The following is a 19,581-nucleotide window of genomic DNA, read 5'->3' on the forward strand; positions in this document are numbered from 1 at the left end:
ATGTGTGCCACAGGTGGTGGAATGGGGTACCCCTGGTGTGTTATATGCTGGGGTTGTCAGGCTATAATACGGAAAAGCTGACCTCAAACCATAGTGGTGCACAAAGTTGGGAAAAATGCCACGTTCCTCGCACGTTAAAGATCCCTACTGTGGTATTCTCTCGGAATAGGAACCATAGGGCTCCGCCACAGGAGGCTAAATTGCCCGACCCTACCCACCTCTCCTTATTTCCAGTGGCAATCAAAAATTGTCGACCCCATTGTCCTTGTGTCCCATCCCTTTTTCATTTCATCATCATTTCATGTTCATTTTATCATCAATTTCATATTCACCGTCTAAATATAGCTGAAATACTGCTGCTCGGACGTTAAACCCCAACAAACAAATCTTATTTGGACCTGCGGGTGTTAAAAGAATAGGCTTACTGCAGCGATAAGCTTGTCGTAAAAGGCGACTAGATAGTGCTCAGAACCCTAGCCAGGGGCCAGGGCGCTTTGCCCACAGAGCAACGAGGTTGTGTATCCCTGGTGTGTTACATGCTGGGGTTGTCGGGCTATAATACGGACGATCTGACCGCAAACCATAGTGGTGCACTGTGTTAGGAAAGATGTCACGTTCCTCGCACGTTAAAGAACCCTGCTGTGGTATTCGATAGGAGTAGGAACCTTTGAGCTCCGCCACAGGAGGCTAAATTGTCGGACCTTACCCATCCCTCCCTTTTTCTAGTGGCAATCCAAATTTGTCGATCCTGCTATCCTCATGTCCCATCTTTTTTTTCATTTCATCATCATTTAATATTCATTTTATCATCCATTTCATGATCATCGTCTGAAATATAGCTGAAATATTGCTGCTCGGACATTATACCCCGACAATCAATCAATCATTTATCTGTAATATGAACTGACTGAATGAATATCTCAATACAAAAAAATCATTTTAGGAATCAAGGATTCGTACCCCATTCCACCAACTGGGGCACATAACCCAGTCGCTCTGTGGGCAGAGCACCTAGCCCCCGACTAGGTTTCTGAACACTATTTAATCGCCTTTTATGACAAGCTTAGCGCTGCAAGCCTATTGTTTTCAAACCCGGACCTGCACGGGACATTATCAAAGTAATACAATCATAGAACTGAAAGTAAATTAGCACTCAGCGAAAAGTTCGAGTATGAAACAAGTGCAGCGGAAAAGTAAGCGTCCTCTCCTTTCCTAGAAACACCCACCGGTTTAGTTTTTTTTTTTTACATGTACTGTAATGCATCTTTTTTATTCTTTAAATATTAACATAAAAAAATCATGTATAAAATTATAATAACAAGATTTATCTATGCCATTGACGGAACTCGCGGTAAATGACCGCAACTCGACAGAAGTGTACGTGATGCGACATATATTATGATTTTATTTTGTAGAAATTAGAAGTATCATGCCTCGTCAACATGCTGCATCGCCATTTCAATTCTTTCAATTTTTTTCAGGAATTATGGGATATTGCTTGTTTTCCAGCATTGATTTTCTGGACACAAATCTTCTAACATCGCTAAACGGAATTTGTTCAATTTGTTTTACTTCGACAAATTTATTTGAGATAATTGATAAACCTGTATTGAACACGATTGAGACACTATGAACATAATTCCTCTCCAAACGCTGAATGCATTATGTTCAAATTATGTAGAATTTTTCGGTTCAAATCGTTGTTACTGATAACGTATAACTCATAACGTATGAGTGTTGTGATATGAATATTCCATACGAAGTTGTTGAAGGGATGTTGCCACAGATGAAGGAAAATTGAAAATTCTGAATGAAAAGTCATCACGTTTGACGTAAAGTTTGGTCAACAGTTTTCCTTTACCATCAATTTCTAAGTGTAGGTCATGATGTGAGGCTGACCTTACAGAAAATATTGTATTCGGATATACAAGCATATGAATAAGAATTATGAAAAAACAATAATATATACATTACCACATTTTTCGTGATTTTCTGTTGGAGCAACTTTACAACTCGTTTTAGTCTGTCGGTCGTTGACTTATTTGGAAAAAAGTAATAAAAAAAACTTAAAAATATAAGCACCATAACCGGACATTCATAATTTATAGTTCCTTATAGTTCTCTGTATTTTTACAATTGTACAATGTTGTGTAGAAATCACAACCAAAATCATACACTCTTATACGACTTTATTAAAGTTCTATTTTTATTAGTCTAATTGTGTATGTACTTATTCGATGATTTGTTCGGTGATAAAAAATACATAGTCATTCCTAAGACGTAGATGCGTATATGAACGTTCTAGAATTTATATTTAAATTGTTATGATATACCACTAAACTGAAACAGGGTCACACCGGACGCGACATGTACAGCTCGGCGGGTGTTTCTGAAAAAGAAGGACAATTACCCTGCCAGTGCACCTGGTTTATACTCCCATGTTTTAGTGGAATCCGGGTTATTCATTTACTCGTTTTTCTTTATACGGGTTAGTTTGGTTATGTCATTCTCTATGACAAAGGATGTCGTTAAGAACGAAGTTTTCTTTAAAAAAGCGAAGAAATTCAAAATGGTAACATTTTGAAAATATGATTTTTATATGTCCGATGCTTTACATATTGATATTGCAGGTGGAATGGCACACACAAATTTATTCTGGTATTCTATAGCCATTATTGACCATGTTGGTTTTCCCGGAAAACAAATGTGATGTGCATGTTTTCTCTCAGGATAATTCTCATCCCCTAATAAATACAAAACAAGATGAAAATCGGATAATCGCCATGTTGCTCCGATTGTGGATTTCAATATCTTAATGTTATGGAGAAATCGAACGATTTTTTCATTTCACTCTTTTGTATACTTTTGTGCAATTAGGAAACCCCTTCTTTGCCGTCGTTATAGTATGTATAAACATAAACGGTATTAAGCAGTATAAGCGGTATAAATTGCTTATGGTATACTCATCCTAATCCCATGAATTTCAAATAAATGACAACCTTTGAAAAAATTGAAAAAAAACAAAACAAAACAAAACAAAAAAAAACAACAAAAAAACAATTGCTAAGGTCTTTCCCTAGCTTTCAACTATTACTTCTTTTTTAAATTACTTTTGCCAATCCAACTGTGTATTCCAACAAAAAAAACAAAACAAAAAAAAAACAAAAACCGATAAAGAAGCGTACCGTGTTGTACTGACAAGATTCACAAATTATATTAAGTCTACAAATGATGTTAAGAAATTACGATAATAAGAAAATTACAGTTCCTATTATTAAGTTCAAGGTCAAATGTATGACGTAGAAATTAAGAATTTACCGTTCCAATTAGGAAGTTCAAGGTCAACTATGTAATACTAAATTTTAGAAAAGTAGACTAATCTGACTACGTGGATTTCTGATTTTATACAATTCATTGATGAAAACAATTGTGCTTATTCCAACATAATAAATAGTATTATCTTTATACAACTGAAATCGTAAGGGTGTAAGTCAATGTTTGTTTGTTTGTTGGGGTTTACGTCCGAGCAGCAATATTTCAGCTATATTCAGACGATGAACATGAAATTGATGATAAAATGAACATGAAATGATAATGAAATGAAAAAGGGATGGGACACAAGGACAATGGGGTCGACCAATTTTGATTGCCACTGGAAATACGGAGAGGTGGGTAGGGTCGGGCAATTTAGCCTCCTGTGGCGGAGCCCTATGGTTCCCACTCCGGGAGAATACCACAGTAGGGTTCTTTAACGTGCGAGAAACGTGGCATCTTTCCCAACACGGTGCACCACTATGATTTGCGGTCAGGTTTTCCGTATTATAGCCTGACAACCCCAGCATGTAACACACCAGGGGTACCCCATTCCACCACCTGGGGCACACATCCCAGTTGCTCTGTGGGCAGAGCGCCCTAGCCCCCGGCTAGGGTTCTGAGCACTATTTAGTCGCCTTTTACGACAAGCTTAGCGCTGCTGCAGGCCTATTCTTTTAACACCCGGACCTGCACGCGGCGGGTGTAAGTCAAAGATACTCGACCGGACTTCACAGGTGTTAGTAAGGGACTGCATGTAGTACCGTGAGAATATTGTCCCTGTACTAGCCTGAGTTATAAGTTTATTATGAAATATGAAAAAAATAATAATCATGCTACTGTACTGTCCATGAGAAATACTGATATTCTCTATAGTTTCCTTAAGGTCTGTAATTTGCCTAATAGAATTAGAATTTCTTTAAGATATTATTGTCTTCTTCGCTTTAACAAGACATTGATATCGAATTGTCAAAATCATTTAAACACGAATTCTACGGGAGAAATGGGATTGGTAAACTTTTGTCCATCTTATTCCCCGAATCGGAATTAAAGTTAGGTTCTATATATATAATAGTAATAAAACACTTGAGTATACATGAGGAAAAGATACGATCAGTATATGAACCTTTCAATTTTTAATGTGAGTATGAAATATAATCTTCAATCCGAGTAAGCAAACAGTTATGAAGTTTATACAAGGTTCGTCATTTCGGTTAGCGTAGTGATGCAGTATCAGGATGCAATGATATCAAGTAAGTAGTAGTCACATCCATACATTTTTAATAGTGAAGTGCGAATTTCAGAAAATATTGATGTTTCTTGTAGAGGATGTTATTCTAAACATATTTGGCATTTACCAAAAATAGCGGTTTTTGGGCTATAGTGTCAAATGCTTCATCGAAACGCTTAGAACTTTACATAATGAATAAAGATCTAATATAGATGCATATTTTTCATGTTTATCATTTTCTTCTATCCGTTTCAATTTTCAAGTTTGTCCCATAACAAGGTCAATGTTAAATTTCAAAGTGGCCTTTGATCTTGAAATTTTTAAACACACAAAATACCATTTAAGATCAACAGTAAAGGTCCCAAGTTTATACGACTTACGGTTTAAAGGTTTAGTGACCAACCGAATAACTTCATTTTAGGTCGTGCAATCGCGTAATAAGGGAAACCACTCGAAAACATTGTTCAATAGTACTGCTCCCTGTTTCTGAACAATATGGAGCTTTCGGTTTGTGTGTATCTAAAATGGTATAAGAATGGCTTACAAAGTTAGTTTTTTCGCTACAGGGCAGAAAACTCATCAACGACGAATGATCACGTTTCACAGGGTGAATTCCAAAGTCTTATCTCAGATTGCAAAAGATGGTCAAAATCTTGTTGCGATACGATTTAATCAATAGTAGGGAAATTGGGCGGCAGAAAAAAAATTTATAATAATCAGAAAATATACACAAAGGTCATCCCATGTAAATGGGAAAGACCTTAATAAACAAAATGAGGTATGCGATGAATTATTATGTGCTAAGTGTACTAGGAATCCATATAAAACACCTATTATTTATAACTGAATCTGTCATTTTTTAACCAATTTTTACCCTTTTTTACTTTCCTATATGGGGTGTGATTTTCAAAAGGATACAATTTGCCTAAAAATCAGCTAAGGAATGATATAGTTAATGAAACTGTTTAAACGTATTTGTTTCGTCCGATTAAAACTACCTGCGTTCATTTCCTTGGATCTGCTATAAACCGTGAAGTAATATTTGACTGGTTTATCATAATGTGTAATATCAACGTAACCAAACTTTCATCTTTTAATTAGTTTCAAACTTTCACTTGTGTTATTAGTGTCGAATAAATTTTCTATGAGCTCACAGATTTCAAATTGAAATATATTATGGGATTAAGATATGCGTGAACCACTAATTATAAGCTTTTGCCTAGTTTTTAAGCACGACTGTACCGAGGATTGTTATCTAACAGCAGTATTACCTTTGTTAGTCAACAAATTCTTTAAGTTCTAATTGCATACAGTTCAAATACATAAATAGTTATTGTCTTAATCATTACGTATTCTGATCAGTTAAAATCGTTGAATGCAAAATCATGAAACGTGTATAATATTGCAGTTATATTTTATCTTACTTTTTGCATGCTCTAAAAGTATCTGACACATATTCCTGCCATCTTTTTGAACATCTGAGCAAAATTCCTTGTCTTTTCCATCTCCCCTTTGCGATCTTTGTAAGTGACGCACACACTTGCAGTTATTAGCCTTACAAGTAAAGTTGATATCATATGATTTGTTATCAAGTGCACCAAATTTCCTGTAATGTGTGCATGTTTTTTTTTTTTTTTTTTTCTGTAAATACTAGTTTATTATATAGTATAAACTTATTGTTTCAAGTCGAATTCTAAGGATAATTAGAGACAGAATGTATAAGTTTTTCAAGGAAGCTTCTTCATCGAATGTCGTGTAGTGTATTTTCGTTGTTAAAACTTACGTGCAAAGCGATCTACGCTAAATGCATTAATAGTAAAGCGATCTACGCTAAATGCATTAATAGTATAGTTTGTTAATCATTAATGGACACCAAGGCATATACATATTATAAACTACTGCGTTAGCTTTGAATACATGTAGTTACAACATACAATTACCATAATTAAATTGGCTAAGTACGTTAAGAATTGGGAATAGTAACATTTGAATACACTTGTATTCTCAAAACAAATTACTGGATGAGCTGTATCTGTATTTTGTGACCTTTGTCTGTGATGACCACACTTGCCATTACAAGTACACCAAATTTTCTGGGATGTTTCTTTTTCTTTTTTCTGTAAATATAGGTTTATTGCATACTTATAACTAAATGTTTCAATTCTAATTCCAGGGAAAATTATAGTCAAAATGCATAGACTTTTCCTGAAAGCTTCTTTATCGAATGTCGTTTAGGGTATTTTCGTTGTTGAAATCGTTACATGCAAGGCGCTCTACACTATACATTTTATCATTAATGTAGTAAGTTCGTGTACCATTGATGTGCACCAAGGCTTTAATAAGTTGGAAACACTAATTGGTAGATTAAAACATACAGCTTTAACATAATTACCATAATCACATTAGTATATCTTTAAATGCTCTTATAAAATACTTTAATTTGAATGATTAATTGTAATACATATACATTAACAAAAATACTTACATGATGGATTGCATGGGTTCCTCGACAATCTATTCCGGCACACTCATAGCACACAACGGTCTTAAATAAAATAAAGTGGAGTTCTTCATTAGCTTTGTTTAATTGCAGTTTTTTTTCACGGAGTTGGAAACCTAGTACATAGTCCCTTCCGCCAAAAAATAATATTTTGATAATAGAACCGTAATTCTTTCTTTACAAGGTTCCATCTGCAAATTTCGTACACTTCAAACTTCTGTCAATAAGTAACTCAGCTGTTAGTTCCAAATCTAACCAAAAGTCTTTGAAATTTCCGTTTAATATAAAAGAAAACGAAATCAATCACGTTAAGAATGAAAACGACAACATAAAATACTGCCTTGTATGGACGTTACATGCATCATGTTACTCATAAGTATCAGTTAAATATAAAAAGCATGGCGTCAATACCTGTAATTATGATAATATGGCGGAAAACGTTATTTTTAGGGAATGTGCTATTTCCAAGACAAGCCCCGTGCAGAATAGTCCTGCAGCAGCGCTAAGCTTGTAAAAAGCGACTAAATAATGCTCAGAAACCTAGCTGGGACTAGGCTCTATGCCCACAGAACTTGTTTGTTTGTTGGGGTTTAACGTCCGAGCAGCAATATTTTAGCTATATTCAGACAATGAACATGAAATGGATGATTAAATGAATATGAAATAAATGTTTGTTTGTTTTGGTTTAACGTCCGAGCAGCACTATTTAGTCGCCTTTTACGACAAGCTTAGCGCTGCTGCAGGCCTATTCTTTTAACACCCGGACCTGCACGGGTAAATATGAAATAAAAAAAAAAGGATGGATACAAGGACAAAAGGGTCGAAAAACTTTGATTGCCACTGGAAAATCCCCGTGCAGGTCCGGGAGCAACTGGGATGTGTGCCCCAGGTGGTGGAATGGGGTACCCCTGGCGTGTTACATGCTGGGGTTGTCCGGCTTTAATACGGAAAACCTGGGCGCAAACCATAGTGGTGCGCCATGTTGGGAAAGATGCCACATTCCTCACACGTTAAAGAACCCGTCTGTGGTATTCGATAGGAGTAGGAACCTTTGCGCTCCGCCACAGGAGGCTAAATTGCCCGACCTTACCCATCCCCCTTTTTCCAGTGGCAATCAAAATTTGTTGACCCTATTATCCTTGGGACCCATCCTTTTTTTTCATTTCATGTTCATTTTATCATCCATTTCATGTTCATTGTCTGAATATAGCTGAAATATTGCTGCTCGGACGTTAAACCCCAACAAACAAACAAACCTTTCATGTTCATTGCCTGAATATAGCTGAAATATTGCTGCTCGGGCGTTAAACCACAATAATCAGTCAATCATTGCCTGAATATTGCTGCTCGGGCGTTAAACCCCAACAATCAATCGAAGACAAAACACCATCAGAGGAAATTAACATTTAAACTGTAACTTGTCTTGAATATATTTTATTACAAACAATATTTTAATATCTCCGAACATGAAGAAACCTAAATGTTCTACGAGCACAGTATATACGATATACATCTATCTCAGGACCAATATGAAAAAAAACATTCTTTGACACCTTTATTTACCAGTTGCTTAAAATATGAAATTTACTGCTGTATTAATAAAAACATGATTTCTCTGTATTAATTTCATTAAGTAGCAGTCTTTCTAAGAATCATGCAAATTCTGTAAACTGTGATTACCCCCCCCCCCCCCGAAAAAAATGCGACACATATTTTTTTTTTGTTATTGAGTTGTTTTATAGGTCTATACAATGAAATGTATAATTATTCACACTCCAATATGCCTGCTCTTGGAAGATAATCCAGGTTGAAAATCTAACAGTTTCTATTGTATTTTAGGGTCATTTACAAAGTTATCTCCCTAAATTTTGAATTCTACAGTGCATTCTATACAATTTTTATCTCCTAAGAACAAGGGTTATATGAAAAACCACATGTTAATTTCCATTTACTTATGCATTTTAAACAAAATATCAAAAATAAAAATATATAGGCTTTCCAACTATGAATCGCATGATTCTTACATAGAAAGCTACTGAAGTGCTTTGTTGGATCATTTTGTAGTTGACATTTACATGCATTCAACATCTGAGTGTTTTGTACATATACTTTATAATATAAATTTGTTTGTTGTTTGTTGGGGTTTAACGTCCGAGCAGCAATATTTCAGCTATATTCAGACAATGAACATGAAATGGATGATAAAATGAACATGAAATGAAAAAAGAGGATGGGTCACAAGGACAATAGGGTCGACAAATTTTGATTGCCACTGGAAAAAGGGGGATGGGTAAGGTCGGGGAATTTAGCCTCCTGTGGCGGAGCGCAAAGGTTCCTACTCCTATCGAATACCACAGCAGGGTTCTTTAACGTGCGAGGAACGTGGCATTTTTCCCAACACGGTGCACCACTATGGTTTGCGGTCAGGTTTTCCGTATTATAGCCTGACAACCCCAGCATGCAACACGCCAGGGGTACCCCATTCCACCACCTGGGCACACATCCCAGTTGCTCTGTGAGCACTATTTAGTCGCCTTTTACGACAAGCTTAGCGCTGCTGCAGGCCTATTCTTTTAACACCCGGACCTGCACGGGGCTATAATATAAATAAACATATCTTATGGTAACTCCTTATACAACTTGAAAATTTAACTATTATTTTGTTGACTACCGGAAGTAGAATATCTATATTAAGCTGTTTCTCCATATTAGGCATGCATTTCCGTATTTGTCAAAAAATGTATTTATTATTATTAATTCCGGACATATATTATTGAATGGACAATTTTTATTATATAGTACCTGAATGTTTGACGGCAATTTAAGACACGCATTTTGTAAAATAAAATTAAATCACACGTAAACATCTCTACAAAAGGGATTATTTAGTATAGATTTAGGTTACAGACCACTAATTCAACCAATGAGCATTTGGAACGTATGCAAAAATAGTCCTACGCAGAAATTACCCCTGTTCCTCATAGTGCTGTGAAAAAAGTTCTCATCTTATTAAAAATATTTAAACAGTTTCTGAAAGGAAAAACATTTCTGTACATTTTATAGGTGCACTTTGCTTCTTGTGATGTGAAACCTAATCTCCATAATGATTTTTAAATATACCGCTATCTTGTGAAAACACTGGGATTTCCCATGCTATTTATAGACCCTTCACTTCCGGTGACCAGTACTGCACTGCAAGTCTGCTAACCCCACATGCCATTCTGAGGATTGTGAGCTGACATATGTAGAATCATGCTGATATATAATCCTCTGCAGGTTAAAGTTAAGGTAAAGTCCAGAGAAGCCATTGAATATTGTGAAATTAGCATAGAAGCCTATGGGAAGTGGAATTAGTGGTTTTTAGCCTAGAAATAATGTCTTAAAAACAATTATAATAAAAGTAATACCTTTCATGGCATGATATAGAGAAATTACAGTTAACTATGCCAGAATAAAACAAGCAGAGAAAACTAAATACGTAACTACAAATATCGCAAATCGTCAAACATTCAATGCCCCAGATTTTGGCTCGCTTTCAACATTCGAAATAGCACAAATGCGATGTGCTCTAAAATCGGGTGACCCGCTGGATTATTGGTTCACTTGATATGATCACTCTTTCATAACTGTGTTGACCCGAATTTTTCTCAATGAAACAACTGATTACCAGAAGTACGGGTAATGTTTCGTTCCACGAGTTTCTCTCAAATTTATAGCGATCTTTGGGTCGCTTATGATGTCGAAAAGAAAACCAGTTGAGGAACCTGATTGAATAAATGGCCATGACTATATAGGTCATAAACATAATTAGGTCCCCGATTTTTTAAATCGGGGCCCTGATAATGTTTATGACATTTGTAATCAATTGTAACGAGCCCCTGAATAGAAGTATGAGTAGTATTCCATTAAGTTCAATGCTAACCGATCATTTCATCTTTTACTGTAAACTTCAAAAACAGGTGTATGGTCGTAAAAGGTACATTTTGACCTTGTTTGAAATTAAATTGGAGGTTTTACGGCACCGATCAGCAGCATAATATAGTGTATAATATAATTATGCAAATCATATGCGAATGTAAAGTACTGATATTTCGAGTGCAAGAAGTCACGAACAATATTGTCGAGTTAAAAATGAAGTCCAACTATACTATTTTGTCATGATGACTTTCAGTTATTCCCCTTTGTGCTTTTATTTTTATTCATCATTTCATGACGCCCCGTGCAGGTCCGGGTGTTAAAAGAATAGGCCTGCAGCAGCGCTAAGCTTGTCGTAAAAGGCGACTAAATAGTGCTCAGAAACCTAGCCGGGGGCTAGGCGCTCTGCCCACAGAGCAGGTGGAATGGGGTACCCCTGGCGTGTTACATGCTGGGGTTGTCAGGCTATAATACGGAAAACCTGACCGCAAACCATAGTGGTGCACCGTGTTGGGAAAGATGCCACGTTCCTCACACGTTAAAGAACCTTGCTGTGGTATTCGATAGGAGTAGGAACCTTTGGGCTCCGCCACAGGAGGCTAAATTGTCCGACCTTACCCATCCCCCCTTTTTCCAATGGCAATCAAAATTTGTCGACCCTATTATCCTTGTGACCCATCCTTTTTTTTTTTTCGTTTCATGTTCATTTTATCATCCATTTCATGTTCATCGTCTGAATATAGCTGAAATATTGCTGCTCGGACGTTAAACCCCAACAAACAAACAAACATCATTTCATGACAAAGCCACTTTTTTCTCTTAGATTAAAACTACAACTCCATATATATGTCCGATTAAATCACTTTATGTACACTATTCACTGTCCCTAGATTATGACTAACAATTAATTTTCGACAAATAGGTAAGTCCAAGAAGGCCTCTTATTCATCAAACCAGATTGAAAACGGAAATATATTTACATTTATGCAATAGTCAGACCTAAACTTAGACTTTAGAACATCACCCCATAAAATTTATCACGATACAGGTGTAGTGTTAAAAAGTAGTTCAGTTCTAACCATTCTATTTATGGTAAGGAGTCTTGCTGTATACTTGCAATGGAAACAATGTGTCTACGAGCGACGACAGCGCTATAGAATATTTAACACTAATGAAAGCGGGCCAGAAAACAATTTTGTTCATGACCAAATGGATGCGCCCCGTGCAGGTCCGGGTGTTAAAAGAATAGGCCTGCAGCAGCGCTAAGCTTGTATAAGGCGACTAAATAGTGCTCAGAAACTAGGCGCTCTGCCCACAGAGCAACTGGGATGTGTGCCCCAGGTGGTGGAATGGGGTACCCCTGGCGTGTTGCATGCTGGGGTTGTCAGGCTATAATACGGAAAATCTGACCGCAAACCATAGTGGTGCACCGTGTTGGGAAAGATGCTACGTTCCTCGCACGTTAAAGAACCCTGCTGTGGTATTCGATAGGAGTAGGAACCTTTGCGCTCCGCCACAGGAGGCTAAATTGCCCTACCTTACCCATCCCCCCTTTTTCCAATGGCAATCAAAATTTGTCGACCCGATTATCCTTGTGACCCCGTTTTATGTTCATTCTATCATCCATTTCATGTTCATTGTCTGAATATAGCTGAAATATTGCTGCTCGGACGTTAAACCCCAACAAACAAACCAAATGGATGCAAACTAAAAAACGGATTTGGCGGTAGGGAGCTACCAAGCTTGAAAGAACATTTCACTTTGTACATCTTAACTGCAAATGGAACGAAATGCTACAGAGCAACACTCATAGAATCACAATGTTAGAGATTACCTCATCATAAAGGATTTCCAGATGATCAGGATTAAATTCAACACCATTCTGGAACAAGGCAGACACATAATCTACACGGTTTGCAACAATGGCTTCAACCAACAACAATTCTAAATCTTTTGTCTGAAATTTAATTTGTCACAAGTTACTTTATTCAACAAAATTCTGTATTACAATTTCGATAAAAATGTTGAATCGAACTAAGTATAGACGAGCAAAATTATTCAATGAGATTAACCTACCTTGTTCTTTGTTGCGTTTTCTTGTATGTACTGGTAAGCGATGTAGAAATATAGTGACAGTGAACCTGGATTGAGTCTAAATTGATATTCTTCCATGACTTCTCCCGCTGAAAATTCAAATTAAAAAAGAAAACATTATTCTTTTAGAATTCTTTCAAACCTCAGTTCGAAGTTCGAAGTTTAAAGGAAACTATTCATAACTCACTGAACCTCGCATCCGCACCAAAACGTATAGCGAGAGACGCTTGGATAAAGCAGCTTCTAGTCTGTGGAATAGCCTATCTGGTGCTCTAAGGAATGTTTTTTGTTAGTTTGTTGGGGTTTAACGTCCGAGCAGCTATATTCAGACGATGAACAGCCCCGTGCAGGTCCGGGCGATAAAAGAATAGGCCTGCAGCAGCGCTAAGCTTGTCGTAAAAGGCGACTAAATAGTGCTGAGAAACCTAGCCGGGAGCTAGGCGCTCTGCCCTCAGAGCAACTGGGATGTGTGCCCCAGGTGGTGGAATGGGGTACCCCTGGCGTGTTGCATGCTGGGGTTGTCAGGCTATAATATGGAAAACCTGACCGCAAACCATAGTGGTGCACCGTGTTGGGAAAGATGCCACGTTCCTCGCACGTTAAACAACCCTGCTGTGGTATTCGATAGGAGTAGGAACCTTTGCGCTCCGCCACAGGAGGCTAAATTGCCCGACCTTACCCCATCCCCCCTTTTTCCAGTGGCAATCAAAATTTGTCGACCCTATTATCCTTGTGACCCATCCTTTTTTTTTTTCATTTCATGTTCATTGTCTGAATATAGCTAAAATATTGCTGCTCGGACGTTAAACCCCAACAAACAAACAAACATATATGATCAAATTCGCTTTCCGGGCAACACCAGTCTGCGTCCATACTTTCCTCTCGGGCAAAACCAGTCCGTGTCTAGTTTTTTTTTTAAATAAAATTTACTTGTTTAGTAGTGACAATGTAAAAAGACAACGACATCAACGGATGTCTTTAAGGACAAAAACTGACATAGCCTATCCTGTTGATGTTTCCCAAGCAATTTTTTTTAATAACTTTTCTTTTTCTGATTCATTATTTTTTTTTCTACCTGCTTCATGTTGCACTACATTCATTGTAATACTCTTTTTTACATTTTCGGTTGCTTTTCCGTGGCTTTCTTTTTCATTTAAACCTGTAAAATAAAATGATCGGTATCTTATTACAACTCTCATTTTCTAATGTTTCCAAAATAGCAAGTCAATGGAAGCAGGGTTCGTAAGGTAATAAAAAGATCATCATCAAAGGGTAACGACTAGATAAAGAAAATAGACGAAAACAAAGAACATGAATGACCGGAGCAAAATAAACAAAGGAACAAAGTTTAATGAGCAGCCCCGACGCCACTGAAACTTGGAGCTTGGGCCAGATATACCGGTAGTGAAAGCGTCCACTTCTTTTCCAACAGCCGAGGATTTTGTTTGCATTTGACATATTCCTTTTGACTACTGCATAGAATTTATCAGTTCAGTAATTTTGTTACATGTATTACCCTTTGTGCAGTGTAATGTACCTTATTGTTCATTTATGAAAAAATCAAAGTAAAAACCATTTTAATGCGTATTATCATGATAATGAGAGATTTTTACGATATTGACGAAGATCGACGTAAATGACCGTAACTCGAAGAAACATGACAATGAAGGACATATTCAACAGGGTGTGTAAGATTTATTTTCTATGGAAGTGTGTTTCTGTCGTGATAAATAAAAGTCGCGAAAAATTATCTCGAAAAGTTGTGATAATTGGTACATTTTGTCGACGTAAATGACAATTTTATCTCCAATAGTCACGATAATTTTTCGCAATAGTTAAGATAATTATGTCGACCGTTCGAGATAATTGCATGAATTATCGCGACTTTAAGAGAACTACAACTTGTGCCTTTGACATAAAATATTTTCACGGTAAATTAAAACAACTTTATACCAATACGACGACTTTATGTGGTAATTATCATGACAAATCGTGACGAATTTCGAGATAATTTTTCGCAATTTTCACTTATCTTGATGACAGAAATAGACTTCCATACAGAATAAAAAAAACATGGTAAATTTTATCATTGCTCTACATTTCTATAGTAAATACTAAGCAATAAAGTTTAGGACAGTAAAGAAAAAATCAGGAAGAAACACATTAAAATAGGAACTATATTCACACACAATGAACAGACAAGGGGAATTAATTATGATCTCGTACCATCAGATAAAATTCTTAAATTCATTTTCAAGTGATAATTTATGATTACATTAAGTCGTCGTTTTCGGCCAATAGAGCTTTCCTTCCTAAACGTTTAGGTTCAATCAACAAAAATGGTTGATCCAACCGGTCTGAACGGCAACAAAAATAAAAAAAAATTCTATCTTTCAAAGAGTAATCAAGGGAACCAAGGTAATAGCGGTAATCAAAAGAATGTGATCCAGGGACAAATACCAGACGTGGAAAACAGACATACACAACAAAGGATATAAAGTTAATACATTTATACATACAAAATAAGAAAATCAAATGAGCAACTCAAGACTCCACTAAAAACTGGGAGCATGGACCAGGTGCACCGGTTTTTTCTTTCTAGAAACATCCGCCGATTCGCTCATAAAAAGTGAAGTCCGGGGTAGACGAAAGGAAACCTATGACTCGTTGAACAAATCAGTTTCCATGCCACAGATGAATACACCGTAACGATCCACGAGTTCAAGATGACGACCATTCAACTTTTATAGTGATGACTTCAATCTTGTAACAACATAACCCTGTTCAAACGTTAATGATGTTTTTAAAAAAATCATGACTGCCAAAGACGTCAATAGTACCCGATAGGCCACTGATTTTTCTGTGTGGACTTATATCAGCGATTTGAATTATTGTTATATATATTGGAAAAAAGGGAAAGATGAAAGGGAAAACACACACGCACACAAAACAAAAAAAGAAGACAAAATGGAAGCACATATGAAGTAAACAAATTATATGATTTATCGTAAAATGTCCAAAAACGCTTGCATTTGGATTCCTGCATTGAATTTCACCGTTGAGCATGTTGGTTTCATTCAGAAATGTGTAGATAGGCTTGTTGTAAGATGGAATTGTCTGAACAGATTAGTCATTGATAAATAAAAATGGTAACTTTGGGTTATTGGTAGCCCCAGCATTTATTAGATCCCTTTAGTTGATAAATCATGATGATAACATAATCCAAAATCATTAATTGTATAATGTGAAGTTTACATATTGTCCTTGTAAGACTGATTGGTATGATTTAAGCGATTGAGAAAAGTTTGCTACAATTAGTTGACTTTATTGGTTAAATTTCTATTCATTTTGTTGTTAATATAAAATAGCATGTACTTCTTCTTTGTTTCAGCTTCAGGAATTGGGTCGTTTACACCCACTGATGTGAAGAAAAAAATTCAACTGTATTAACTCCCATTATTACAATTGTACTGTCATTGTGTACATGTATTATAATACAGGTCCCATTTATACAAAGATAGTACTTAATAAGGGTCATATTACATCCCACCTGTCATTGTAACAGAAAAATCTTTAAATGACCAAGAAGTTATTATCACATCGACAATTTCCTGTTCTAAACTGGCGTTTTGGTCGTTTACATCAAAAACACTCACCTGAAAAATACAACAGAAAACCAGCGTCAAGTTATAATTGCGCCGATATCCAAGTCCAGATTAAAACTAGTATAGAATTATTCAAAAGCTATTTAAATGTAATGCTTCTTATCTTAGTCGTACAAATATTTGTTAACTACTATTCGAAGATTAAAACAAATTGTACTATAAACATCTTATTCCCATATTCTAAGTGCATGCAAATGATATTTTAGAAATATGTTTATCTAATTTATCTCAAAAGTAAAATACACACATTGTTTTTGGTTATGGCATAAAATTAGTTAAAAACTTAATATGATTTTTAGATTGCATGTGTGTCAACAGAAGGGTATTGGCCGACAGATTTAAGATGCACTGAAATCAATAATTAAGCAATGACGCTCTGTCCTTAAATGAAGGTCATCCATATTTATTCCTTTTTTCTGACGCCATGCCGTTTTTCAAAATATCGATCGGACATTTTTCGGAAACCATAGATGACCTTTTGTTAATTTTCTGAACTGGTTTACGGATTGTTAAAGCGATCTTCACATACGTATGTTTAATGGAACAAGTACACATTTTTATGATCGCCATTTTGTTTCTGAGACCTGGAAATACAGATGCCGACCTCGAAATGTAACAACCGGGACGACCAGGTGCAAGCGAAATCATTTAAAAGACTTCTTGAATGTCCCTCTATCATTTTGATTCTGAGTGCTTTGAAACGTCTGATATTACATATGAGTATCGGGAACCAATGAAAATGATAAATGGAATTGTTGTATAAAGAAAAAAAAGAAAGAAAAAAACCATGATTGAGAACCGCAACATAAACAAATTTCATTCTTGAATGATAAACATTAGCACAAACAGCTAATTTTTTTCTTCGATCAAAAATTAAAAAAACAAATTTAAAAATATATAATATCTATCAAGTAGATTTTTATTCTTCTACTGGAACTTCCTTGAGTTACTACAGTGGAACCTGTCTAACCCGAAATCCTTTTGGACTTATTTTGACAGGTATTTTGTGTACTCCTTTAAAAGTGACAAAAAAAATAAAAACAGTATGTTGTAGACAGGTCTGCGATTGTTACAGGGTTCCGTGTAGACAAACTTGATATAAAAAATGACAATTATAAAAAAAGATATGGAACAGAACAGATAAATATACATGTATGAATTATTGAATGTTTTAATTAGTCATAATTATTTTCTTACTCTTCTAAAAGCTTATAACTACAAAAATATTGATAAAAAATACGAAAGATCAGAAATTCACAATTTGTAAAGGATAAGGTACACTTAAAGATGTTTTTGGCCCCCTATAATTTAAAGTTCTAAGAATGATAATAGAATGTTACCAATCTGAAATTTTGTAAAGACTTAGAGTAGTGTAACAACATTACGATATTATACTTTTTTAGTTATTTGTTGTAGAGTAATGACAAACAGAACATGAAAAACTCAAGTTTTTGCAAAAATAATTTAAATTTGGTACAAAATTTATCATTTCTTTTCAAATTTGTCATGCCTGTACCAATGTAGACCCACCAAATCATCAAGAATTATGATATGATAGACCTAAGTACTTCTGAATATCAAAATATTGCACGCGTCTACATTGGCGCAGACACTTGTATATCATGTAGAATTGGTAATTTACTTCATGGTTTTGTAAAATTAACGAAAATTCATCTATTTTGACAAGTATTATGACTTGAATGTGCAGTGTAGATAAATTATTAAAAAAAATAGTCGAAACACTCTTGTTCAGCAAGTATAATTTTTTTTTCAGGAAAAGAAGGTGGCCAATTTCACCTATAAATGTACCTCAACATTTAAAGGGTATGTAAGTCTCGTCACGTGACTCCGTGATTTCATGAGAATTGGTCGGTCCTCATCTTCCATTCAAATGCATAGAGATTCATTAACATAGAATTGAGTTCAATGTTAAAAGCAAAATATATTTTTTGTGAAAAAATACTGATAAAAAATGACAAATATCTAGTTCTACTGAATAAAAAATTTAAGAAAAACATAGAAATTGAAGATTATGCATAGTGATACAGCGGAAGTGAACAATAAAATGCAGACCGGCCTTCGGATTTCAATACGTTCTACATCTAAAACTCCGGAAGGAAAAAAAACTGAAACTAGAACGAGACTTACAAACCCTATTGAGAGTTACTATTAAAATTTCGAGGAAAGATTGCGAAAAGTTTTTTTTTTTTGTCAACAGCTTAGTAAAGTATTGATTAAATTATTTGTTTCCGGACCCTGGGCCCATTTAAATCACATTAAACTTGTCTTCACTTCTTTTACACAAGGCAGATCTATATCTAGTCTGCGTTTGAAAAATGATCTTACAACAAGTTTTATGAAGGTTTCTGTGTTTCCAAATGATAATAACAGCAGTACAATTATTTGACCATTTTATTTTTTAATGTATTCTATTGACTTGAGAACTTAAAGTCTTTGAAAAAGGACACATAAATAATAGTCTTCTGACTTCTGATTGGCAAACAAACTAGACTTTTGTAGATAAAATGAAACGTCTTACATTTGAACAATAAATTTGATATTTGATAATCTTCATACTTAGTCTCAATTGTTCGATATTTGTAAAATGGTTAGAATAGAGTTCATTATTTTCTTTATATACCAAAACTGTTAGCTGAACCTTTTGGCGATCTAAATGATGTAAGACTCTAAATATACAAAATGTTATTTGGTATTTATTTTTTTAATTGTATGGACTACGCGTAGCTTATATAACCAGGTTGTTTATATGTTCACAAAATAATATGGATACTGCAATTCTACTCATTTAAACTGTTTAAACGTTAACACTACTTTTTTTAGCATAAAAAAACTAATTTAAAAAA

General features: G+C 35.4%; 1 protein-coding gene across 6 annotated transcripts in view; it reads right to left on the bottom strand.

The window, feature by feature from the left end:
• LOC148622100 (transient receptor potential cation channel subfamily M member-like 2) overlaps positions 1-19,581 on the bottom strand; it is a 48,723-nt gene that overhangs the window by 17,448 nt on the left and 11,694 nt on the right. For 5 of the 6 annotated variants that reach the window (XR_015920570.1, XR_015920571.1, XM_088571667.1 and 2 more), the window contains exons 7-14: positions 16,603-16,708; positions 14,128-14,211; positions 13,035-13,141; positions 12,793-12,915; positions 7,029-7,088; positions 6,562-6,660; positions 5,968-6,097; positions 1,975-2,037 (exon numbers count right to left, since the gene is read on the bottom strand). Coding sequence is in view for 4 of the 6 variants with exons in the window: in XM_088571667.1 (XP_088427793.1) it covers positions 1,975-2,037; positions 5,968-6,097; positions 6,562-6,660; positions 7,029-7,088; positions 12,793-12,915; positions 13,035-13,141; positions 14,128-14,211; positions 16,603-16,708 (772 nt within the window). In the remaining 2 variants the exon portion in view is untranslated. The remainder of the gene's footprint in view (positions 1-1,974; positions 2,038-5,967; positions 6,098-6,561; positions 6,661-7,028; positions 7,089-12,792; positions 12,916-13,034; positions 13,142-14,127; positions 14,212-16,602; positions 16,709-19,581) is intronic. The other variant, XM_088571666.1, reaches the window with a different exon arrangement.

Source organism: Perna viridis, chromosome 3 (assembly GCF_037379345.1).
Source record: "Perna viridis isolate PV_CMFRI_1.1 ecotype Kerala chromosome 3, ASM3737934v1, whole genome shotgun sequence".
Classification (NCBI taxonomy): Eukaryota; Metazoa; Mollusca; class Bivalvia; order Mytilida; family Mytilidae; genus Perna; species Perna viridis.